Source organism: Lutra lutra, chromosome 8 (assembly GCF_902655055.1).
Source record: "Lutra lutra chromosome 8, mLutLut1.2, whole genome shotgun sequence".
NCBI lineage: Eukaryota > Metazoa > Chordata > Mammalia > Carnivora > Mustelidae > Lutra > Lutra lutra.
In genome coordinates this window covers 21,944,960-21,971,417 of record NC_062285.1, presented here as the reverse complement: position 1 = coordinate 21,971,417, position 26,458 = coordinate 21,944,960, and the positions used below count along the sequence as shown (strand labels likewise).

The 26,458-nt window shown below is 40.1% G+C and overlaps 1 protein-coding gene across 4 annotated transcripts in view; it reads left to right on the top strand.

Annotated features, from left to right (window-relative positions):
- The window catches only part of MRC1 (mannose receptor C-type 1), a 122,579-nt gene that overhangs the window by 75,849 nt on the left and 20,272 nt on the right, over positions 1–26,458 (top strand). For all 4 annotated transcript variants that reach the window (XM_047741189.1, XM_047741190.1, XM_047741191.1 and 1 more), the window contains 13 exons: positions 785–933; positions 3,348–3,547; positions 6,315–6,442; positions 7,140–7,227; positions 9,156–9,300; positions 10,854–10,895; positions 12,325–12,488; positions 13,868–13,935; positions 17,322–17,422; positions 18,310–18,452; positions 18,834–18,948; positions 22,075–22,241; positions 25,423–25,525. In XM_047741189.1, the coding sequence (XP_047597145.1) occupies positions 785–933; positions 3,348–3,547; positions 6,315–6,442; positions 7,140–7,227; positions 9,156–9,300; positions 10,854–10,895; positions 12,325–12,488; positions 13,868–13,935; positions 17,322–17,422; positions 18,310–18,452; positions 18,834–18,948; positions 22,075–22,241; positions 25,423–25,525 (1,613 nt within the window). The remainder of the gene's footprint in view (positions 1–784; positions 934–3,347; positions 3,548–6,314; positions 6,443–7,139; positions 7,228–9,155; positions 9,301–10,853; positions 10,896–12,324; positions 12,489–13,867; positions 13,936–17,321; positions 17,423–18,309; positions 18,453–18,833; positions 18,949–22,074; positions 22,242–25,422; positions 25,526–26,458) is intronic.

Here is a 26,458-nt window from a genome sequence, read left to right as displayed (position 1 = left end):
AACAGATTTTTCCATCTGTATCCTCCTTGATAATGTTATGACCTCACAGTTTTCTTAACCAAGAATTGTGTAGAACATTTAAATATTTGGAAATTGGACTAAGTTTTTTTTTTTTTATTTTACATTTAATTTTTTTATTTTTTCAGCATAACAGTATTCATTATTTTTGCACCACACCCAGTGCTCCATGCAATCCGTGCCCTCTACAATACCCACCACCTGGTGCCCCCAACCTCCCACCCCCCACCCCTTCAAAATTCTCAGATCGTTTTCAGAGTCCATAGTCTCTCATGGTTCACCTCCCCTTCCAATTTCCCTCAACTCCCTTCTCCTCTCCATCTCCCCTTGTCCTCCATGCTATTTGTTATGCTCCACAAATAAGTGAAACCATATGATAATTGACTCTCTCTGCTTGACTTATTTCACTCAGCATAATCTCTTCAAGTCCTGTTGGACTAAGTTTTTAAACAATGTATTTTGAAATGCTGTAGTCTTCTCCTTTGCTTTTTCAGAATTCTCTTACATTTTGAGGAGGGGCAAAGGGGATGGTGAGGAATAGAGAGAAATTGAGTATATTTGAATGATTTTATTTACTCAGCTCTCTTATATTTCCCCCTCATTTCCTTAGTAGAAATTTGCATAATTTAAATGACCTATCCCTAGGACACAAGATGTTTGGATTACCAACTAAACCATAACCTAAACATAAAACTGAGATACATTTCATGTGGCTAATTGGAAAGATTCACATTTCTAAAATTTAGTTAATTTTTTTTTTCTTAAGATATGAACAAGCCTTTCTGACCAGTTTTGTTGGATTGAGGCCTGAAAGGTATTTTTGGACAGGACTTTCAGATGTGCAAAACAAAGGGACCTTTCAATGGACCATTGAGGAAAAGGTTCTGTTCACCCACTGGAATTCAGATATGCCAGGTATGTGAATTGCTTGGGGCTGAGGTTTTCATTCACCCTACCAGTCCATTATCTTTCCATGTACCTTTCCAGACAGACTGTATATATTAATTATGTTCTTAGCATTTTGTATTTCACTTTCTTTTTTTTAATTTTCTAATTAGTTCACATTGGTCTAAGAAAATAAGGAAGATAAAACTACTCATGGTCTGCTACTACTCTGAAAAATATTTAGGAAACCCTAAATGGCCATAGATGTTCTAAATGGCTAATTTATTCCTGTACCCTTGAAACTATATGAAAGGGATTTAAAACTTTTGAGTGCAACGATGAATAGAACCATCAGTGGTCTTTGGTGGCAGGGCAAGGAACCATGTTTGCATGGAATGTATTATTTCACAGTCTTGTGTGCACTGCCTTGCTTAGCCTTTTATATGTCCGGATCCTATTTTATCTTTTTAAAGAAATCTGCCAGGTAAGTTGAAGGATCTTCATTTTAAAGATGTGGAAACTAGAACTCAGAAAACGTATGTGAGTAGAAATATTCTAGGTATGGGCTTAGACTAGCCTGTATGATTCCCAAATCTGTGTCGCTTGGCGTGAACACTGCCATGCCTCTCGATCAGTTTGGATTTACCTTCCCTAATAAGTAGTTCTGGAAATAGTCTCCGAACGATTGTTTGCCTTCTTTATTCACTGGTATCACAGCATGTGATATTATCCATTGTGACACCTTCCGAAAATTCCACATCTTTAATAGCAAATGTTTTGTTGTGTCTGGGCGAAAAGCTAAAGGAGGACCGTTAGTTCAAGTGCATGAACTTACTACTTGGCCTAACAAGTCCTAATCTTCAGAAGTTCTTTTAATTTGTATTCTCAAATTATTGACAGAGAAAATAGATCAACAATTTGGATAGTGGGATTCTTGGTGAATTACTGAATGTTCTGAAAGGCAGTAGGATTTCAGTTTATTTTGAAATTAACTGGGGAGGATACTAAAAAATAAAAATTAAGTGGACAGGATATTAAGAAAAAATATATATATTTTAGCATCAGTAGGAGTGGTAATTCTTATTCTCTCAGTCAAACTCCTTATTTTTACGGGTGTTGATCATTCAGTGGTAGGATGTTGAGAAATTAATTTTGGAATGTCCTTAGGGAATAAAAATGGATGATATCAGAGCCATAGAGAATCAGAGATCTTAGAGAAATCAGAGATCTTAGAGAAAATGTTTTGGGAAATATGTGCCTTCCCAGAACTTTGAGAGTTACCTCTAAACACTGAATGTCCATTAAAAGAATAATAATAAAAGATTATCTTATGCTAGCAGCATAGACTCTTGGTGTTTTCAAAGTTCTATCTTAATGAATTACTACTTGGAAATAATCACTACTGTAAAACAGATTTATAAATTGTTAAGCTGACTATAGTCCTCATTTTATTTTATGTGCCTTTTTATCCATTAAAGCTGGTCCTCATCACAACTCCAAAATAGGTGGTGATATTTGCATATTAAGGTGAGGAAACAGGTCCAAGGTAATTGCAAAGTCAATAAATAACTAAAATCTCTAGCTCAGTTGCATTTCATTTTGAAGTCTGTGAAAAACCTACAAGGGCCCCATGGGGGGAAAATGGCTTTTAAAAAACTTAAAAAAAATTAAACCAGGGACGCCTGGGTGGCTCAGTTGGTTAAGCCGCTGCCTTCGGCTCAGGTCATGATCCCAGCGTGCTGGGATCGAGTCCCACATCGGGCTCCTTGTTCTGTGGGGAGCCTGCTTCTCCCTCTGCCTCTGCCTGCCACTCTGTCTGCCTGTGCTCGCGCTCTCTCTCTCTCTCTCTCTCTGACAAATAAATAAATAAAATCTTTTAAAAAAAAATTAAACCACTATTTTTGCCATTGTGGTAAATTTTGTCATAGTAAAATCATTGTATTGTTAGATATCTATATGGGGAGCACCCTGACAGATGTTAGAAATACAAAATATTATCAAAACTCTGATGTAGGAAATCAAAATTCTGTTAGGGATGTGGGCCACGCAAAGAAAAGGTAAGTAACAAGTCAAAATAGCATAAATGAATTGCCAAACACTGCCAGATTTCTCCTCTATATTTTCTCTTCATATGCAGACTTTCTTTTTTTTAAGATTTTATTTATTTATTTGACTAAGAGAGAGCACAACCAGTGGGTACAGCAGCCAGAAGGAGAAGCAGGTACTCCACTGACCAAGGAGCCCTGATGAGGGACCTGATCCCAGGACCCCAGGATTGTGACCTGAGCTGAAGGCAGATGCTTAACCCACTGAGCCACCCAGGCGCCCCTTTTCATGTGCAGATTCCACCACGTAGTTCACAGTCCGGTGTGTACTGTTCTGCGAGCACGGCCAGCCATCAGTAGCACCCGTTAAGTGACTTTGGCTTTGTGTATTTAATACAGGGCGGAAAACAGGATGCGTTGCCATGAGAACTGGAGTTGCAGGGGGCTTGTGGGATGTTTTGAGATGTGAAGAAAAAGCAAAATTTGTGTGCAAACACTGGGCAGAGGGAGTCACTCGCCCGCCGGAGCCCACGACAACCCCCGAACCCAAATGTCCAGAGGATTGGGGCACCAGCGGTAAAACAAGCTTGTGTTTCAAGGTGAGTATTGATTGCTAAGTCAATAAAGAATGTGGAATGGGTTTAGGCCTACAGAATCACATGAGGAATCAAAATAGAACCCCAAACCATGGTGCTCAGGCTTGACCTGCAGAAATTCCAATTTTATTCATCTGGAAGGTGATCTGGGCTTCCGTTCTTTAAAAAGCTCTCCTTGTGTTCACACTAATGACAAATTGCATTTCAACCAACCAACGTGACTCACAGAAGCTTTCTTCACTCGCTTGCCTTCATCAACCTCCCTCTGTCCCTTCTCTCTCCCAAGCTTCCTTGGCTTAGTCTGAGCTCCCAGCTCTTTGCATCTTAATGAACATTTCTGTTTGCCCTCGTGCTCTCCCACTGCATCTCATTTCGCCCTGTTCTTAGAGTCCAAGTTTTTAGGTGAGTGCACAGATCGTGCCCATAGGCATCCTAGAGGTTCTGATTTAGCCCCTGGTGTTACACCTGCTGGGAGAGGAAGGCTCAGCTAGGTTGGGGCACATGGCTGTTCTGTGCCGTTTCAATGATAATTTGATATTCTGTTCTCACTTTATCCATTCCAAGGTCACGCCATCTATTCTCTCCTTAGGGAGTCAAGTTGACCAAAACAAATGAGACAAAAACCTCAGTGATTTATGCATTGGGGTACTTTTTTCACTCTTATGAGTCATATCCTTTCTGGAGAAGGTTAGTTCTAGTCAAATACAGAAATGTGTGTATCTCCTGCTTAATGATACTATTCTCTAGTGTCCCACTCTCAGGACCTCTTTCATTCAGTCCCTTCGGTGGCATATGGCCATGGCCTGCCTTGTAAGATAGCTCAAGTTGAGGGAAAACTGGAATTACTAATGTGTGTCAGAATGAGGGTAGTTAGGGTGCCTGGGTGGCTCAGTTGCTTAAGCGACTGCCTTCGGCTCAGGTCATGATCCTGGAGTCCCGAGATCAAGTCCCACATTGGGCTCCCTGCCTGGCAAGGAGTCTGCTTCTCCTGCTGACCTCTCTCCTCTCATGCTCTCTCTCTCTCTCTCTCTCTCTCTCATTCTCTGTTTCTCAAATAAATAAAATCTTAAAAAAAAAAAAAAGAATGAGGGTAGTTAGCTCTTCGGTAACTCAAAGGGTATGGCTACTCAGTTTAGTCACTCTCCCACTGCTAGCCATAGAGACTGATAACCTGTTCAATCCTGGTTAGGCAGTTTCGAGTAGACATGTAATTCACCTATAGGGAATGTATAGGAGCAAGATAGGAGAGGATTTTGTAAATGGGTTAATTGAGGATGAACACAAAGCAAGTCAGGTGTTTGTTGTGGCATCTAGAAACTTTGGCATTGACTACCAAAGGTCAGTTTCATCCTATGCACAGTCGTTCCCCCAAGGTGGTAGGCTGAGCGGATTAGTTGCAGGGTTTTGAGGGAAGTAGCAGAATTCTTCAGAGCTGTGAAGTGACCAGGGTTCTGGTAGAGATGTTGCCCAGGTGGGTATTTAACAAATTGGAATATGTGCTTCACTAAAAAATTAGGTAGTTTTAGAGATACTTGGGTAGGGTTTATTTGGAAATATATGGACTATCTTTGTACATATGAAGATAAGGGAGTTATTAATAAAACTTAGGTGATGGCAAATTTATTTAAGAAAATAAAATCTTATGTCACAGTGGAGCAGGTTGAAGTTCTCACAGGAGTCTTGGGAATTACTGGAAACTTGCTCAAGATACTTCTGTCCAGATGGCTCAAGATAGGGTCAAGGTGAAGATTGCCTTGGGTTGCTTAGTGACAGCTGGGCAGCCATAGTCTCTTGCGAGCAAATCCCATTTCCCACAAACCTGTGATGGTGGGGACCATGACTCATGAGAAGCAATAAATAAAAATTACAAAAGTTGGTAGATACAATGGACTCCTATACTGTTTGGATAAAGATAGGTATTTCCCAGTCTGGAATTCTGTTTCACTGCAGACCTCACGATAATATGAGATATTTCCTAATTTATATAATCTGTTAAATTTAGTTCAGCTTATCACCTTTTTAGATGCTTTGCCAAGTAAGTGTCTTTTGTGGCATGTGCTCCAATAGTTGTTAAAATACGCAACTGTAAGGAAAAAAAGACAAGACCATAGTAAAGACACTAAAAACGAAGTATTGAAAGACTGCCCGGTTATGCGTTGTTTAAGCTAAACAGGATAACAAATTCTGGCACAGTTTTTGTTTGCTCGGAAGTTTTTTCCTTATTTGTGTTTAATTTCTCTGTATCAAAAGTTATTCGGGGCCCCTGGGTGGCTCAGGGGCTCTTGATCTCTGGCTCTTGATCTCAGATCAGGGGAGCCTGCTTAAGATTCTTTCTCTTCCTCTCCTGCTGCCCCTTCCTTCCCCCGGCTTGCACATGCTTTCTCTTTCTCTCTCTCTCTAAAATAATAATAATAATAATAAAACTCTTCTCTCTTTCCATCTAACGCTTAACCAAACTAATCCTGTCTTCTACAATGAGCTGTATACCTAACCAATATGCCTGAAACTTCTAAGATTTTAATCTAATTTCTCCTTTGCTGTAAAATGCTTTTATTTTCTAAGGTTTTCTCAACAAAATATCATCCTACACATTTTGTTACCCAAATATTTACTCCTAAATTGATTTTCAACCAAGAGAATTACCTTGCTTTGTGCCATAGCAGTGTCTTACTTTCGATACAGTGAAATCTCATCAAAAGTAAAAAATTATTTCTCTTGATTTGATAAGCAATCGAGTATAAAATAAATTCTGAAATGATATCATCTTTAGCTGTTTGCAAAAGGAAAACATGAGAAGAAAACCTGGTTTGAGTCTCGAGATTTTTGTAAAGCTCTGGGCGGTGACCTAGCTAGTATCAATAATAAAGAAGAACAGCAAGCAATATGGCGGTTAATAACGTAAGTGTCTTTTCTGTGTAATACTCCTTTCTTTTACCTATTTGGTGCTAACGATGTTGAGAAAATTCTTATATTTTTGAAACTGTCGACTCATAATGCTACTTGGAGTGCCTATATTGTATCTCAAATCCAAAGGACCTTTTTGATCTGGTTTCACTTCCAAATGCTTTAATTTTATAGGTATAAATCCTGTGATGAATTGCTCTATAAAAGTACAGGCACGGGGCACCTGGGTGGCTCAGTGGGTTAAGCCTCTGCCTTTGGCTCAGGTCATGATCCCAGGGTCCTGGAATCAAGACCCGCAAGAGGCTCTCTGCTCAGCGGGGAGCCTGCTTCCCCCTCTCTCTCTGCCTGCTGGTCTGCCTACTTGTGATTTTTCTCTCTGTCAAATAAATAAATAAAATCTTAAAAAAAAATAAAAGTACAAGGCACTCAATAAATCGTATTAAATGTTAAAGAAATGTTAATAAATGAATTACTGTCTTTCAGTGCTTTCCAAGTATATATTCTCAAATGGTGTCTTGTTTTCAGTATACTTATAGGCTGTACCAAAATGCAATTGTATAATACTTATATTTAGTCACTGAATCTCATGACCTGGTTTGGAAGGTAACTTGCAAATTTGATTAGCTCTTATAGGTAACCAGACTTGTTTCATCCAATAGCATAAGCTTTCTTTATGTCTTGTAAATTGCAGGGCTAGCGGAAGCTACCATGAGCTGTTTTGGTTGGGATTGACATATGGAAGTCCTTCAGAGGGCTTTACTTGGAGTGATGGTTCTCCTGTGAGTAATTTGATTTAATATATCATTTTTTCACTTTATCATGTATTTATTTTGATGTTATCCTTGGGCTTAATCCAAATTTTTGGTAAGACAGGCTATTGTGATAGCTACAAAAATTTTTCTATGCAAAAGTAAATGTTATTTTGGATCATTATTCTGCTCCTGCCCTGATATAGTTCTCATGTTCACCCAAGCTTGTAAGCACGGTGGACTGGATGGAAAAAAAAAATTAGAAAACTCATTTCGCTGTTTAAATAAAATAATATTTTCATTCTATCATTGCAAAACTGATGTGCAAGTAGTTAAACTTCTTAAAAGTTGCGTTCTAAATAAGTGTTGGTGAGGATGTGGAGAAAATGGAGCCCTTGTGCACTCTTGGTGGGAATGCAAACCGGTGCAGCTACTCTGGGAAACAGTATGGCAGTTCCTCAAAAAGTTAAAAATAGAACTATCCTCTGATCCAGCAATAGCACTACTGGGTATTTACCCCCAAAATATGAAAGCGTTAATTCAAAAGGACCCATGAACCCCTATCATTATTGCAGCATTATATACAATAGCTAGACTAGGGAAGCAGCCCAAGTCCCAATGATAGATGAATGGGTAAAGAAGAAGTGGTGTGTATATACATCTATATGCGATGAGATATTATTCAGCCATAAGGAAAGAATGAAATCTTGCCATTTGCAACAACATGAATGGAGCTAGCGAGTGCAATGTTAAACGAAATAAGTCAGTCGGAGAAAGACAAATACCGTATGATTGCACTCACAGGTGGAATTTAAGAAACAAAACAAATGAGCAATGGAGAAATGAGACAAACCAGGAAACAGATCCTTAACTATAGAGAATGAAGTAGTGCTCCCAGAGGGGAGATGGGTGGGGGATGGGGGATGGGTGGGGGATGGGTGAAATAGGTGGAGGGGATGAAGAGTGCGCGTACCTTGGTGAGCAATGAGCAATGTGTAGGATTGTTGAATCACTACATTGTACACCTGAAACTAACATCACACAGTATGTTAACTGTACTAGAATTAGAATTAAGAACAATATAAAAAATTGAGCGTTTTATAGCTTCTTATAGATCAGGAGATCTGGAAACAACTTTTGAGAATCTACTAGTAACCCCTGGGCCTTGCCAGCCTTCCCCATTCTCAGGAATGGAGAAGTGAGAGGCTTGGGCACATGCCGGCAACATTTCGTGTTCTAGTCATCCCAGGAAGTGATTTTATGTAATTTCAGTTCTACCTCCTCTTAGAAACCATCAGCAACTTTTCAAGGCCCTTGAGTAAAGTGATTTATTTGATAGTTCCATTGACACTCAGATTTCATATTGATATTTCTGGAAATCACTTTGTCTGAAACTTGGCTCTGATTCCACACTGAAAACTACAAAGTGGACCGGAACCCAGCCCTCCATTGATTTCCACTGTTAATTTACATGAAGGCTGGTCACTTGGTTAGCAGTATTTCATGTCTTTTTCCTTTAAAAGAAGAACTAATTGTACTTCTCTGTCTAATGAAGAGAAAAGTTTCCAACAACACACTGAAATATTAGCCCTTAAGAATTAGGGATATTAGAGATTGAGGAACTCACAACAGTGAGAAGTGGGGCTTTTTTTGCCAAATTTTTCCCATATATAAATCCCACTTTTGTGACCCTGGATCCATTCTATGAATAAGACCAAGGAGGATTTTGTAGTATAGTAACAGCATATTCTCTTCAACTTTGAGAATTTCCATGTAAGGCAAGCTATTTCTTTCTCACCCATTTTCATAAACCTTGTTTTCAAAACAAAGCTATTGCAAAGAAAAGTAAACGGAATTAAAAAAAATACTAATATACCTTTCCTTTCCTACTTGGATAAATGATAGGAAATGGCCTGATAAAAATGATTAATGGTTGCAATGTAATATTTTGGACATAGGTTTCATATGAAAATTGGGCTTATGGAGAACCTAATAATTATCAAAATGTTGAATACTGTGGTGAGTTGAAAGGGGACTCTGGTATGTCCTGGAATGATATTAACTGTGAACATCTTAACAACTGGATTTGCCAGATACAAAAAGGTATGGTAACCTGTCCTTTATTTTATCTCACGTTGGAGAACTAACCTCCTGATATCCCAGTATTTTCCCTTTATTAGCAGAACCAAACAAACAAAATAACTAAATAAGGGAACTGGCAGGGGCCATCATTTCACAGGATAAGAATGAAGTCACTGAGTACAGATAAATGTTCCAAAGGAACAGAAGATCAAAAGGCCACCGCGAATCCTGGACAAGAGTCACGTCCTCTAAAGTCGTTCTCACAAGCTGTGATTCTGGCTCAGGTTCTATAGGGGGCGGAAGTGGGTGGGTACTTTACTCCGCAAGCAGAGTCATGCAAACGCCATTCCTTTTTTGGAATATTTACCCTCTGACCTATGTTAGCCCTCCGATAGGTGAAAGTTTCCCAAATAGTCTAAATATGGATTTCTTAAATAAATGTTTTTAGCACAAAGAACAAGCACCATTTTGAGACATCTGGTGCTGTGATTCCCAGCGTGTTACTGGTGGCCAAAAAATATCACTGCTTGCTGTCGGTCATGATCTGGGACTCAGAAAGTTCCACAAACTCAAGTCAGGCATTGAGGTCCAAGGAGTCAGGTGCTTAGGTTAAGATCAAGGAATAAACAGATCTTTCCTGCAACCACCATGTACAGAAGCTTCCTCTTTTGTAAACAGTTCAGTGGAACCACATTGCCCCCTGCTGTTGGGGACCTTGGCTACTTGCTAGAGACACTTGCTCTCTCACTGTCCATCTAAGTCTTTTCCTCACTTCTCATAGATTAGCACTTTCACAGTTTTCAGAATGAAGGCATAAGTAGTGGCCAGTTTTTCTTTAGAGATCTCCAAGCCACCGATGACTAGCTTCTCCATGTACTGTTGGTAGCTCTATACTTACAGGTGTTAATGGCATGAAGCCAAGCTGGGGAACCTGCCTTTTATCAGGTTCTCCCAACATCCAGATAGATTGACTACTTAGAAAGAAAAATATTTTGTTCAAATTTAGTAAAACATACGTTTAATAAAAATAAGATTCTTCGAAGAAAATATTTTATAAATAAAAAGTTCATCTCTAACGGTTTCAAATAATGAAATTTTAAGTAGTTTCACAGCTAATTATAAAGATGCGTACCTGTCCACCAAACACCTATTGAGTACCTTCTCCATACCTGTGACACATGTATTTTACCCCACCTCTCTACACGTATGACTAATTCCTTTTAGCTATTGACAGAATTGAAGATAGGCAATTTAAACACCATCTGGGATTTGAACCTAGGCTTTCGGAATCCAACACCTGTGTTCCTTTCTTTCCTTTCTATGACACCATTTGTTGGGCCTGAAAAGTATCTTCCAATTTCTGGTGGCAATGACTTACCTAGTTCTTCTGTCCTTCCTTCTCCAACTCCATGACATGATGGGAGAATTGGAGAATGGAAGAGAGGGAGAGAAAGAGAAAGAGAGAACAGTTATGTTTTTAGATATTTTGACCCATGAAAATAGTAAAATTAGAAGGACATGTGATTGCAGAAGTTCAAGCACACTTTAAAATCTGATTTCCTTTTGTTTTCCAGGACAAACACCCAAACCTGAGCCGACACCAGCTCCTCAAGACAGTAGGTGTTTCCTAATTTTGTGATCTGCATACTGATAATCTTTTTTCTCTCTCTCTCCTTTCTCTATGAAACCTACTTATACCTAGGAAGAACGGAATTTTCAGTATCTTTGAGAATCTTGTGAAAGTGTGGATCTTTTCCTCTAGACAGGAAGTGTGGATCTTAGGCACAAACCTAAGGCATTTTAATACAAAGTCTTAAGGGCTCTTGAATCATATCCCAGGGGCCAGATCTCCTCTTTTAGTAATGTAAAAAGTTTGTTTTCCAGGGCTTACTGTAACAAATTACCACAAACTCGGTGCCTTTTTTTTTTTTTTAAGATTTTATTTATTTATTTATTTGACAGGGAGGGACACAGTGAGAGAGGGAACACAAGGAGGGGGATTGGGGAGGGAGAAGCAGGCCTCTGGCAGAGCGAGGAGCCCAATGCAGGGCTTGATCCCAGGACTCTGGGATCATGATCTGAGCCAAAGGCAGCTGCTCAGTGACTGAGCCACCCAGGTGCCCCTCACAAACTCAGTGCCTTAAACCAACGCACACTTATTCAGAAATATGAAGTCAGTTTCACCGGGCCAACATTGGCAGGACTGTGCTTCCTGCAGAGACTCTAAGGAAGAATCTGATTCCTTGCCTTTACTAATTTCTAGAACTGCATTCCTTGCATTCGCTAGCTCATGGCCCCCTTCTCCATCTTGAAAAACCAGCAGTGTAGCACCTTGCTCCATTTATCACATTACATTCGTCTGTAGTCAGATGCCCTTCCTAAAGGATACTTGTGATTACATTAGGTCCCACTGGATGATAATAGGATATCTCTCCATCTCAAGACCCTTAAATTAATCACATGTACAAAGTTCCCTTTTCTATACAAGGTAACATTTATGGATTCCAGAGATTAGGACATGGGTATCTTTGGGGGCTCATATTTAGCCTACAGTAGCCCAGACTGTGGAACACCATGGTTTGGAAGAAGGCTTAGGAGCCCACCTTGTGTGTGAATTCCTTTTTTCTCCAGTTATACACTGAAGTGCCCAAGTTCATCTGTTACAGGCTCTTTGTTATATTGAGATGAAAGTTGATTTCTCCCAGCTTCCACTTCTTGAACTGAGAACATCATGTGTGCAGGTATGTAAGTCCTGCCAGCTATGCGATCCCACTGATAAAAGTAACATTGGGACTTCTTTTCTCCAATGACCATACATGGAACTTACTTGAGGAGAAAAAGTTCCAGAGTTGGTGCAAAGCAGCTATCTGGCCTTCAGTAATTCAGTCTGTATTTGGCATAACTATCCTGCTTATTCTGGTCTCTCAGAGTTGCAGATATTGCTGACAAAGCTACTTTGTCCTTTCCACTTTTGTGTACCACAAGAACCAGATTCTTGAATTAGTCTAAGTAAACTTCATCATCCTTTTTTCATTAATTTTTCAGATCCACCAGTCACCGAAGATGGGTGGGTTATTTACAAAGACTACCAGTATTATTTTAGCAAAGAGAAGGAAACCATGGACAATGCCCGAGAATTTTGCAAGAGGAACTTTGGTGATCTTGTTTCTATTCAAAGTGAAAGTAAAAAGAAGTTTCTATGGAAATATGTAAGAATTTGATCAATTGAAGAATGAAACAGTGACGTGATAAAAAAAATTATAATGTCTACTATTGGTACCCGATGGTGTAGTTTCAAATTATGGGCTGAATTTGAATTTTCTTAGGTCAGGAGAAAGATGTCCATGCCAAAGGAGGGGTGGGGGTGGTGCTGTAATAGAAATGAGTGACCTGATGGCTTATATATTCAGTGCAGAATCACAAAACCTGGAATGTTTTTAGTTGAGGCTTTGTGAGGGCCCAGACATGATGGCTTTGAGTTCACTTATTTGATTTTCGAAGATCATAATTCTTAACTAATTGTTATATGTCAATCCTGGACGCTTTGTGTATAGTGTAGGTTGATTACTTAAATATCTATCTTAGCTGGACCAAATTATTGGTTAAAAGTACAGCTTGATTATTCACATAAACATCTTTCTTCATTGTACCAAAATTGTCACATAGTAGAGCATAGTTTATTCTTTCCAAAGGTACTTAGCTCAGTATTTCTTTTTCAAAATCTTCATGGAACCCTTGCTGCTTACCAGAAGGGAGGTAAGAGAGAGAGCAGATAAAAATAAGGTGATCGTAATGAAAGAATAAACATTCATTTGCTTACAAAGGTATTAAAGAGTAGCCTGACTTATTTTCATCTTTGTGGGTATATCTTGGTTTGGAATTTTTAGGATATTTCCTTATATTGTACAAATATATATGCATATGAAGTCTTTCCTTAGAAGCAAAATACCAAATGGTTACTTTGTTTTAAAAAGAATATCTTCAATAATTTAATTAGTATAAGCATTTGGTATTATAGAGAATGATTTGAGGTATTTGTTTTATAAATTCAGGTTCTTATATGATGTGCATATTTTTCTTTTTATTTTATTTAAAGCATATTTAATTTCTACACCCAACGTGAGGCTCAAATTCACAACCCCAAGATCAAGAGTCACATGCTCCTCTGACTTAACCAAGCACCGCAATATTTTTCTTGTTATTTCTATGAAAAACAGAACTCTGAATGTACAACAAAATTTCTGCATGAATCCTCCCTTAGAAAATGTCCCAAATGGGCTGCCTCATTAATAAATAGGGTTTATTTAAGAATTTTCTTATTATAGGGGTGCCTGGGTGGCTCAGTTGGTTGAGCATCAACTCTTGGTTTTGGTGCAGGTCATAATCTTGGGGTCCTGAGATCCAGCCCCACACTGGGCTCTACACTCAGCACAAAGTCTGCTTGAGATTCTCTCTTTTCCTCTCCCTTTCCCCCTCCCCCTGCTCATGCTCTCTCTGTCTCTCAAATAAATAAATAAATCTTAAAAAAAAAAGAATTTACTTATTATATAAGTAAGGAATGAACTATAGGTAAACTTCTGCCTTTTAGGTAAACAGGAATGACGCACAACCAGCATATTTTATTGGCTTACTGATCAGCTTGGATAAAAAGTTTATGTAAGTACATCAAAATGAAACAACTTTGCTTCAGAGAGTGATTTGATAAACATCTAAGAGTTACTTTGAGACTGGTTTTGCTGAATACATTTTTTAAAATCCTACTGAATTCTCAATCTGCAAAGCATCTTTTTTAATTTTTTTGTGTGTGTGGGTTTCCTTGTTTTAATTTAAATTCAATTAATTAACATATAGCGTACTATTAGTTTCAGAGGTAGAGTTCAGTGATTCATCATTTGCATAGAACACCCAGTGCTCATTCCATCAAGTGCCCCCCTTAATGCCCATCACCCAGCTACCCCATCCCCCAACCCACCTTCCCTCCAACAACCCAAAGTTTGTTTCCTTTGCTTAAGAAGAGTCTCTTATTGCTTGTCTCCCTCTCTGGTTTCATCCTGTTTTATTTTTCCCAGGTTTGTTTGTTTTACTAACCAGAATCATGCTATATGTATTGTTCTTTGGTGTGCTTGTTGGCAATGTTCTCAGCCTAGCACACTCCTTTTATCCATTGTGTATTCCACAGAATTAGTATCACAGTTTGGGTTGCTTCATTCTGCCATTATATTAAGGCTGACTTTTGTGCACAAACTTGAGTACAGGGGCTGGAATTTGAGGGGAAGAGTGTCAGTTTGAGCCCTTGGCAATCTGAGGTGAAGGTGTGTTAACTTGGCATTGAGTAGGTGGCAGGTCATGCATGCTGACTCGGGCAGGAGGGCAGCTGGATTGTGAATTTGGGACCCACAGACCGATGGCATCATGTGTGACAGGGACATGGCTGGTTTTGGTTTTAACTTTTGTTTTTCTAAGAAACTCTCTCTCTCCTTCTATTCTAAGTGAAAGCCTTGCTGGATAGAGTATTCTTGGCTGTAGATTTTTTTCCTTTTAGCAGTTGGAATTTATCATGCTGCTTTCTTCTGGCCTGCAGAGTTTCTGGTGAAAAACCCACAGATAGCCATATGAGGTTTCCCTTGTATGTCACTGCTTTCCTTTCGCTTGCTGCTTTTAAAATTCTCTATCACTGCTTTTGGCCAACTTATTTACTTTGTGTCTTGGTGCAGGCCTCTTTGGGTTAGTTTTGTTGGGGGTTGTCTGTGCCTCTGGATTTCTCTTTCCTTTCCCAGGAAATTTTTGCTATTATTTCTTTAGACAAATCTTCTGCCCCCTTTTCTTGCCCTTCTCCTTCTAAGATCCCTGTCATGTGACTGTTGTGCTTGACAGCGTCGCTGAATTCCCTGGATCTATTCTCATTTTGTGTGTTTTTCCCCTCTCATCTGTTCAGCTTGATTACTTCCCAGAACTCTGTCCTCCAGGTGGCTAATCTGTTCTTCTGCTTCCTGTCATTTGCTATTTATTCCAGGTGGTCTATTTTTATTTCCATTTAGTGAGTCCAATAGCTCTAGTTGGTTCTTTTTTACATCTCCTGTCTCTTAGTAGGGGATCTCCTGGAGGTCTTGCACTCTTTTCTCAAGCCTATTGAGTATTGTTTTGAGCATTACTTTAAATTCTCTATCAGACATATTTCTTATCTCCATTTTGTTTAGGTCTCTTGTGATTTTGTTCCGCTCTTTCATTTGGGACATATTCCTCTCTCTCCTCGTCCTGTCTATTGTTGTGTCTGTTTCTCTGCATTAGGAGAGTCAGCTATGCCTCCCACACTTGATAGTGGCGGCTTTATGAAGAAGAGGTCCTGCAGTGCAATGTCTCCTTTTCACCAGAAAATGGTGCTTCAGGGTTGTCACCTATGTGTGTTACTACAGGGGTTCCTACCATTGTGGCGGAGCTATATTTGCCTTCAGTCCAGTCTGTGATGGCTCTCTGCCTATTGTGGGCAGAGTCTGGTCCCTGTGGTGTTAGTGGTCCAGATGGGGGCTGCCTTGTGCTTGAGTTGAGTCAGACTGGGAGTTTACCAGAGATGAAGTAGCACCAAACTGCAGGCACTCTCTCTATGTGGTCCCCTGAAGCTTTGGGTGCTGGGCGGGGCCTGCAGTCAGATTAGCTGCCTGCTCCCGGTCAGACTGGCATGTGGTTCTCTTCCTCTCTCCCTGAGCAGGACTCACCCTGGAGTGGTGCTGGCCCTCGTCTGGGCTGCTTGCACGCAGCCCAGCTGGTGACACCACTTTGATGGGACCCCGCCAAGAGTGACTGGAGGGAGCTAATCTGCTTCACTGTGGCCTCTTGTCTCTGTCAGTCTGCAGAGAATCTATTTTGCCTAAAAAGTGTCTTTAAAAAGACAAAAAGAATTTTTTTAAAAATCCTGTTCAACATTTTCAACATCATAATTCTCAAACAACTCAACTTTAACTTAAGATTTAATCTTGCATAATTCCACCTATCTTGGTTTTAGGGTATCATCACATGTTAGCCAGTGATCTACTAAGAAGATGTATTATATGTATATGAATACTGAACTTATTTTGGAAAATTATGATTCCCATTTGGACTATCCTTGGTACACAGAATTAAAGGGTCCTTTTATGTTTCCCCACTTATGCTTTCACAGCATTACTTTGAAATACCCTTTCAACTGCTTGAAATGCTTTCCCTTCAAAGGAATGACTGTACTGTTTTCTATTAGATACAGGGGCCAGGAAAAGCTGTGGGAGGGAGGAAATTAGTACATTTTTGGGGTTTCTTTCCTTGTTCATTAATATACATGTTCTCCTGAGTTTGAAGAGCAGGTATGTCTTCCTGGCTCAGGCACAGATGTTTTAGCCACATGGGTTCTGTGTGACCATTAATTGCCATTTTTGAGATAGAGATCCAAACTCACACTCATTATTTTTAAACATCAGAAATGCTTGATGCTTCTTCGGGCAAGCACCGTTTTAATCATCTCTAAAATGAGAGGGTCGCATTTGATGATCTCTTGCTCTCTTTCCAGCTCACAGTCCCTGAATTTCCATAATTTATGAAAATAAACATCAGCCCACATACCTTAGGAGAAACCTAGAATAAACATGAAAATCAGAGTATGGGCATAATGAGAAACTCTGAATTCTTGGTCTTTCTCTATGGGTGGTTTTGTTTTGTGGGAATCGTGCCTAATAAGTACTTGGAGAGGCTGTTTGCTTCTGGTCCCCTTCCAGAGAAACTGGGATCTCCATGACCTTTCTCACTTCAAGACTAAAGAAAGGTAGCTTCTTCCAGGGAGGGAAAAGAAGACAGAGGAGCCAAGACATTGGGTTGCTGAAGAGGAGCAAAATGCCACAGGAAGCACCAACCACTTGGGAGTTTTCCTGCTGGTCTCTCTAGAATCTTCTCTTCTGTTTGCTTAAGATCCTGTGCCCTGTTCATCTTCATTGACTAATCCATTCCCCACACCAAGCTGTAACCAGTTATCCTAATGTTTGGATAATTTTTGCTAACTGCCTGATTTTCTTTTCCAGTTGGATGGATGGAAGCAAAGTGGATTATGTGGCTTGGGCTACAGGTGAACCTAATTTTGCAAATGACGATGAAAACTGCGTGACCATGTACTCAAATTCAGGTAGACTATAAAAATCTTGAGTTTGCCTTGTGGCATGTTGAGTCGACCCTACCCTAACCCTAGACTAAAGCTAGCAAGTCATGCACTTCAATCAGGCAAGAAAAGCAGAGAAAAAGAAGTTTAATTTCAGTAGCATCACTGTTTGATTTGTGAGAATGGAAGCTTGACATTTGCTCTACTACATGACACAGACATCTTTCTTCTCATTTTATGTAACATTTCTTCATGTTTTGATTTGAGCAAAATATCCAAAATATTTATCTATCTCTTTTATCTCTCTCTACATCTTTGTAAAATGAGAATCATGGCAGAACTTACCTGTTGTTGAGTAGATTAAAGATGTAATATACCTAAAACAGTAAGCAAATGCTTGGTATAGCTAAGTTTAGGTATTATTAGATTATTGTTATTAGCTCTTAGTGGCTATTTAGATGATACATCTACAACACTGAGTTTATTCTGGGCTCATAGGAAGCTCTCTATAAAGTTGAACTATTACCAGTTTAAGTGAAAGAACAAAAGAACAGGGCATAGATCTTTCTAGTCACTTGTGTAAAAATGTTTGTATCTCAGCCATTTCTGAGAATCTTTATTTTTTTTATTTTTTTTTTAAGATTTTATTCATTTATTTGACAGAGAGAGATCACAAGTAGACAGAGAGGCAGGCAGAGAGAGAGGGAAGCAGGGTCCCTGCTGAGCAGAGAGCCCGATGTGGGACTCGATCCCAGGACCCTGAGATCATGACCTGAGCCGAAGGCAGCAGCTTAACCCACTGAGCCACCCAGGCGCCCTCTGAGAATCTTTATAAAACATAAGTATGTTTTTTTAAAAGAATGTTTTTAAATGCAAACATGTAAGTCTAACTTGGCTACTTTGTCCTTTGCCAGGGTTCTGGAATGACATTAATTGTGGTTATCCAAATGCCTTCATCTGCCAGAGACATAACAGCAGCATCAATGCCACGGTTATTCCAACGGTGCCTTCAGTCCCAGGAGGTTGCAAGGAAGGCTGGAATTTTTACAATAACAAGGTACTAAGAATATTAGTTGTAGTCTTGGCATTGATCAATACAGAGAGCGATAATGCACATCTTTCAGCTCAGAGGTAACTTTGGCTTACCAATGACTTTAGAAAATTTTAGGCAAGAATAGATAGAGGTTCCTATGCCAAATTCCTTATGGAAATGGAGAGTATGCTTGGAGATAGTCTCCAAATGGGTGTGTCCTTTCTTCTAAGGAAGAAAAAAACTTTGCAAAGGAAGTTCATGGGTGACAAATCTCACTTAACCTTTTGGATCTCTATTTGGTTGTAGAAAATTTATGCGTAGCTATCAGCTTCATGAAAAATTTTCAATCTTTAGAGCAAACACTAGTATCTTTATTTAGTCCCTTTTTTCCCTCTTTCATCCAAGTGTTTCAGAATCTTTGGATTTGTTGAAGAAGAAAGAAAAAATTGGCAAGAGGCACGGAAAGCTTGCATAGGATTTGGGGGAAATCTGGTATCGATCCGCAATGAAAAAGAGCAAGGTATGCAGACTTGTACATCTAGTGATGCATTTAAATATGTAACTTTTCCCCCTGCTGATAGTAAATGATACTTTGGTTTTCCAGAGTGAACACTGGCAGGGGAGAAAACCCAAAGACACAGGGAGAACGATTTTATTCAGTTGTAGGCACCGCCCTGGGCATTGAAAAGAACCTTTTCATTGTTAGGACAATTCTGTGAAGTCAGTTATCATCACCCCACTTGTGAGTGAGGAAGTGGTGTTCCGGGAGCCCGTTGCTAAGGAATCAAACTGGCTCTTCGACTTACATTCTGTTCTGTTTCCACCAAACTGGTTTATTCCCCAAAGAGCCAAAGAAGTAGAGTAGTTCTAGGAGTGAAATGGAAAATTGTTAATTTATTGCACTTCTAATCACTTTAATCACAATGCAATAAAACTAATTTTATAAATGCAATAAAAGTAATTTTAAATAGGAACATTGAACAAATTGAGACTTCCCCCTCCCCAAAAAAAACCCATTAAGGATAAACCAGAGGTTTGAAGAAAATATTGAAAGAGAAAACGGACCATATCCATATAGCGGGTCAAGAGAAAGAGAGTTGACCAATCTTGCATGGTCTTTCCATGGCCACCTTACTGGAAACAGACTAAGCTAAATGAGTGACTCGTCACCTGAAGGACAATACTGACCACCAGCAGACCAGCCAGATGATGTTACTAGATCCATAGAGGGTTTGGAAGCCACAGCAGCAGCAAGGGAGTCATGTTTGAAAGATCTTCAGTTTTCACAGCCTGGAAAAGAGAGGGTGTGGGCTTTGAAAAGAGAAGATGTGGACCTGTATTGTTCCAGAATGAAGACTTAGCACCAATGAAGGGCTGTTGCAAAGAAATAGATTTAGGCTCCAAATCGGGAGGCCATTCCCATAATTAGAACTTTATAATTTCTCTAAAGGGCTGTGAAAAGGCTTACCTTGGAAAGTTTTCAGTTGGCTGCTGTAGAGTCACACAGACTGACTGGTACGTAGTAGGAAAGATGTTCAGTAAATATTTTTATGAATGAATTTATGTGAGATCTTGAGGGGGAGATGAGGAACTGCATAATTTCAGGCTCCCTTTTGGTTTTGGTATTCTCTGACTTCCAGAATCATTTACATGTCTCCGAAAATATACAAAGAAGAAAGACCCAGGAAACTTCTATAGCCCTCACTCAAATGTTTCCTCTCCTCTGTAAATGCTGTCATGGTCTCTCTTCGAACACGAGATTTAATAAATCAACCAAGGTTTCACTGAGAGCCTTTGTCAAGTTCAGAACTTGCCAGATCCTGAAAGAAATGGTCTGTGATGGTTAAACCATCACACACAATAGAAACATTTTCAGAATAGAATAGAATAGAACAGAATAGAATATTTCTCTAACTGGACTACCATATTTTGGGCTTAACTACCCAGCAGAGAAACATAATAATTGATTTCTTCTCTTAACCACAAAGTGCTGATTCCTGGCATCACAGAATTAGAAGCTGGGTAATAGAGATGTGCAGAAGGAAACAATTTTCAGATAAAATAACATTATTCCTGGCAAAACCGGCACACGTTGAATTCTTATTGTGGTTGTTGGCAGAAAAAAAAGTCAGTGCTGAAATATTGGCAAGTAGTGCTTTTCCACATTCATTTTAATTTGGGGATGGGGAAAGTTAAGATCTTATTTAGGCAATAAAGCAAAACCAAAATAAATATCTAGCCATGCTCTTCTCCCCCTGAAAAATTTTGAAAAGAAATTTTTTTTTCTTAACCTTTAGTTGAGAAATAAGCAAATTCCTGAGCAGAGGGAGAATATACTCTAACAGGAGAATAAACACGTAACAGTGGCCCTTCCGTGGAATTGTTTGTTTCATGAGTAAACAGCTTCTCTGTTTTGTGTTTTCTTGGAGTAACCCGGATGCTCAGTCACTCCATATCCCATTCGCATTCAGGAGCCTGGGTTTAAGCAGAGGTGTTGGGAAATTGTTCTGTCGAGCTAGTGCTCATTCACCTGGGCAGCCTTAGCTCCTGGCCCGAGAGGCTGCCAGCCATGGGGGTGGCTGGGAGGTGTGGGACGCATGCTCACGGGCAAACGCACACGGGATGGGGCACGTGTTCATTGAAGCCTTTTACAGCTTCTGGGCACTTGCCACCCTCCTTTCTGCCACAGAACGGGCAAGGAAGCAGAAGGCCACACTAGCTCTACATTTGCTGCATTTTTCTAGATCTTCTCTCGTAATGATGCGAGTGATACCCCCCCCCCCCCCGCCACATACACACCCCCGGGTTCGAGCACATGGGGTGGATGCCGCTGGCCCCTTAAGGGTTGCTGCCAAAGGGAGCTCTTTTGGTTTGGAAATCCAGTGTGGTGATAACTTGATAGCCTCAAGCATCTTGTTTGGACAAGTAGGTTTCATTTTTAGATCTTTTCTGGGTTAAGAGCGCTGTTTGCCTTCCTAGGGTTATCTTATCTAAAGAATCAGGAAACCTGCTAACTCCTAGGATGAGTGTGTGTGAATTAGAAACACTAGCGCTTCCTGTAGGCCAGCAGGCAGCCCCAGCCCAGATTGGGGGAAGGGGGTATGACATGGCACTCCCCGAGCAAGGGATGGACTCAGCCACCCTTGTCCCAGTACCCCACTGCCCCTGGGCACGGCCCAGCCTGTCCAGCTATCTGCAATGGCCCAGATAAAACCTCGACTTTGATTATACGAAACTTTCCAAAGTACAAACTGAAGTGATAAGGGGAATGTAAGGGTTAGAATGTGTTTGTTTTCATGGTAAGTGGTTTTAAACAGTAATAAAAACCTTAGTCACAGGGGCACCTGGGTGGCTCAGTGGGTTAAAGCCTCTGCCTTCAGCTCAGGTCGTGTTCCCAGGGTCCTGGGATCGAGCCCCGCATTGGGCTCTCTGCTCAGCAGGGAGCCTGCTTCCTCCTCTCTCTCTCTCTGCCTGCCTCTCTGCCTACTTGTGATCTCTGTCAAATAAATGAATAAAATCTTAAAAAAAAAAAACAACAAACCTTAGTCATGTACTCAGTATTTTAAACTTACATATTTTGAATATTTTCTGTATTTTGAGTATTTTTCCCCAAAGGTTAAAATTCTCTTGTGGAACTTTCTTTCAGCATTTCTTACCTATCATATGAAGGACTCCACGTTTAATGCCTGGACTGGGCTGAATGATGTGAATTCAGAGCACACGTTCCTTTGGACGGATGGGCGAGGAGTTCATTATACAAACTGGGGGAAAGGTTATCCTGGAGGAAGAAGGAGCAGTCTTTCCTACGAAGATGTAAATATGAGTTTCAGGTCACCTCTCTGCGTACGGTCGGCCTGCTTAAGGGTAGCAGATTGTTGATTCACCCGTGAAACATCTACCGGAGTTCTTGATCTGGTTCATTCTTGCAGATCTTAAGTGTTTCCGACTCAGCCCGCCTTGAGGGAAAGGGTATAAATTCAATTACAAACTCTTCAGCTTGTGGCGTAGGTGGTGGCGGTCTCAAGGGATGGGAAAACCAGCTCCATTCCAGATCTGTGTTTTGGTCAGGATGTACACTTGAGCCCAGAGTTGCCAATTTTATTTGTATCAGCTGCCTCGAAACTCTTCAAGCTTGTAGTATTAGTGCAACTATGACTCCTTCTAAAGGTAGAAGTTATCTCCCATTCATAGGGGATTGATCATGTGCCAAACACTGCTAGCTGCTCTCACACGTTAATCTAAGAGACAGAGGGGTGTTTATTTTCGTACTTTTAATCTGGCATCATTGAACAGTCAATCGGTCCATGTTAAACACCACACTAGGTTTTGAGAAAAACATGAAGAAACAGCAGCTTCTGTTCTGACATTAAAGAAGCCTAACATTTATGTTAGACCGCAAGTCTGATATAGGAAAGACGAGAGTACAAAGTGTGAGTGTGTGGTGACAGGCTCAGTTATAGAGCCCTGTAGGAGGCAGGAGGAAAGAAGCTTACTGTGGGATAGAGTGATCTAGTCAGTCAGTACTCACTTAGGGAGGCTCTCGTTTGATGAAGAGAAGGAATATGAGAGGGAAAAAAATCAGCTCTGGGTCTTTTCCTCAAGAGGTCTAAAACAATGATCTGGGAAGTTGGGTATGTGGGGTGGGGAAAACCATGAAGTGGGCAAGGTAAATAAAGTCTTCAAGAAAAGAGCACCAGGGGGCGCCTGGGTGGCTCAGTGGGTTAAGCCGCTGCCTTCAGCTCAGGTCATGATCTCAGGGTCCTGGGATCGAGCCCCGCATCGGGCTCTCTGCTCAGTGGGGAGCCTGCTTCCCTCTCTCTCTCTCTGCCTGCCTCGCTGCCTACTTGTGATCTCTGTCTGTCAAGTGAATAAATAAAATCCTTAAAAAAAAAAAAAGAGCAGCAGGTGGGTCTGGGTAGGAGTAAATGACTTGGGTTATAGTAGGGCTTTTAGACAGAAAAGGAGTAGAAGTAAACTTTGGAAGGTTGACAGCAGAATTTAGAGAAATTTAGTCCCTTCAGGAGTGAGTTTGGACTTTGTCAGATGGGCAGTGAGAAAAGGTTAGAGCAAAAAATGATCTGATCAAAATGGTACCTTTATGATAGTTAATTGGGTGAGCTCTGTGTAGGGTAGATATGTTTAGATGATAGGTCAGTGATTTTCTGTTGAGAAATTCTTTGAATCTTCATAACATTCATGAGGGCTAGAAACTTACCGAAGAAGTTAAAGTAGAATGGAGTGAGGTGAGGTTTGCTTAGAAAAATTTGTGTGAGGGGTTAATTTTGTGTAAAGCAAAAAAAAAAAAAAAAAAAAAAAAAAAAAAAAATTATTGTTGCCCAAGTTTGTTTTGTTTTGTTTTGAGAACATAAAGACAAGCAGAAACAACAGAAGCAAAAAATCTATAATCTCACCACCCAGGGAAAAAAACACTGTTAATTTTTTGTTGAATTTATTTCTAGACTTTTTCTTAGTACGTGAAAAATAGAAAGTTTATTTCACAAAAATGGAATCAAAAACACATACTGTGTTGTTACAATTTCAGGACTTGAAAAGTGACAAGGATTCACTACAGTGTGATAGAGAGAGTGTGAGAGATCTCTTTATACAGGTTCTGTGGTGGAAACATGCTTACTCTGTACAGGTTTTCTGGAGCAGAGCATGGGGCTGTAAGCCAGCATAATGGAAGATAAGAATAGCCAAGAGGGAAGATGGGAATGAACGGAGCATCTAAATGTGGGACTGGGAGTTCCTAGGAGTTGAAGTTCATGGAATAATGAGGCTGGGGGCAGGGCGGTTGCAAAGGCAGCTAGAGCAGCACAAGCTGTGGATCAGGGATCTGAGAACTGGGGCTCTTTCCATCTTTCTCCTCTGCATCACTGGCATGCTGGCCTAGCTCTTCATGGCTGCGTGGGAGAGAAATTTCAGTCATCCTGTCTGTTCAAGATAATACCCAATCTCTCCTTCCTTTGTGGCTCTTTACCAAAAAGAAATCCTGGGGAGCACTCCTGCTCATAGCACGCTTTGCATTCCTCATTTGTTGAGAAGCAAGATAGTGTAGTGCTGTCATCTGTGCCAGGAGACAGGCTGCCTGGGGTTTGAATCCTAACTCTTATTTATTAGCTGAATAACTGTGGGCAAGTTAACCTGTGCCTCAATGAACCTGCACCTCATATCTCTCATCTATGAACTGGGCATACCCTAGGACCAACCACTAAGGATGACTGTGAGCTTACAGGAATTAATATGCATCTAGTACTTAGTACAATGTCAGATATTATAGATGTGAGCTCTAATTGCTAGAGCCTATAGGTAAAGAAGTGCAACACATGATAAATCAAAGACTTCATCTGACCCTGGATGAAAACTCTGGCAGGTACAAGTTTTTCTTTACTTGCTATGGCTCATAGACTGTCCTCTGGAAGTTTGGTATTGTAAACATATCCACAACAAAAAATAGGAAAGTCTTTCCAGACTGGCATATGTCCATGTAACTTTGCAAATAACATGTGAAACTTTCTAGTTACATACCAGCCATTTGCTCTGAATCCATAATGATAATTGCATAAATTAAATTAGCAATGAAGAAACATAGATTATACTCATTTCTCTTTGACAGTAGGATACCTGTTTTGGGGTTTGAGACATGAGAATTTATATGGAGAAGATATTATTCTCCTAACATTTGATTGCTAAACTTTGATAGAGATGTATACCATTTCTGATAGCAAAGTTTCTCAGGCCTGTCTCTAAAATCATCCCAATCTATCTGGTTTTAAATTAAAAATAGCAAGAATTCAGTGTGAGAGATTCACTTGGAAAGTGCAAGCAGTTTCCTGTAAAAAAGGATGAATTGAATGTGACTATAAATGAATCAGGATAATCTTTAAATTTGGTGGTTAAGAATGAGGGTTTTTTTCTTGACTTATTAATGAATTGATTAAAACAATTATTGATTCACGCTAATTTTTATTTTTCTTTCTCCACAAATGTACAGGCTGACTGTGTGGTTATTATTGGAGGGAAATCAAGGGATGCAGGAAAATGGATGGATGACACATGTGAGAGTAAACGAGGTTACATATGCCAGACCCTTCCAGGTAGGTTCTCCCAAACCTCGCCTGCCCATAGAGCGGGGTGGTTTATATATATATATTTTAAGATTTTATTTATTTATTTGATAGAGAGAGATCACAAGTAGGCAGAGAGGCAGGCAGAGAGGAGGGGGAAGCAGGCTCCCTGCTGAGCAGAGAGCCCAATGCAGGGCTCCATCCCAGGACCCTGAGATCATGACCTGAGCCGAAGGCAGAGGCTTAACCCACTGAGCCACCCAGGTGGCCCTTAAGATATTTTTAAAAAATGATCTCCTTCTCAATTTTGCTCTAAACCTTAAATGGCTCTAAAAACATAAAATTTTATTTAAAGAATGGCCATTCCCAAGCACATTGTTTGTTTCTCACCGCAACCTGTGATCAAGAGAAAAGGTGACATTTTCTAGAAACTATTCATGAGTGTAACCCTTCATCCATTACCAAAAAAATTTGTGCAGATTACCCTTGAAATTGGAACTTTTTCTAACTTCATAAGAAATATAGGATACTCGTCTACCTGTTCCTTTTTAACAATGTCACAGTAAGAATACTTCGGTTCTGCTTGCGTAATTTGAGAACCATTGGCACAGAACATCATATATGCCCCATCAGTTCTGTATTCTCTGCCTTTAAAAATGTAGATGTCTTTTTTTTTTATGATTTTAAGAGTGTACCCAGTGTGGGGCTTGAACTCACAACCCCAAGATCAAGAGTTGCTTGTTCTACCAACTGAGCCGGCCAGGTGCCCCTAAAAATGTAGATACCTGATTTGTGTTTCACTTTGTATCTTAGGAAGCTCTGCAGTTACACAAAAATAAACAGAAAATGTGCATATTTGCTTAGAGTCCGGATTATGGTTGCACACACTTTAGTGTCCAGTGAAAGAAGAATACAAATGTCTAGTTACACAAAAAGAGGGCCAGAAATTAAAAGGTGGTTTAG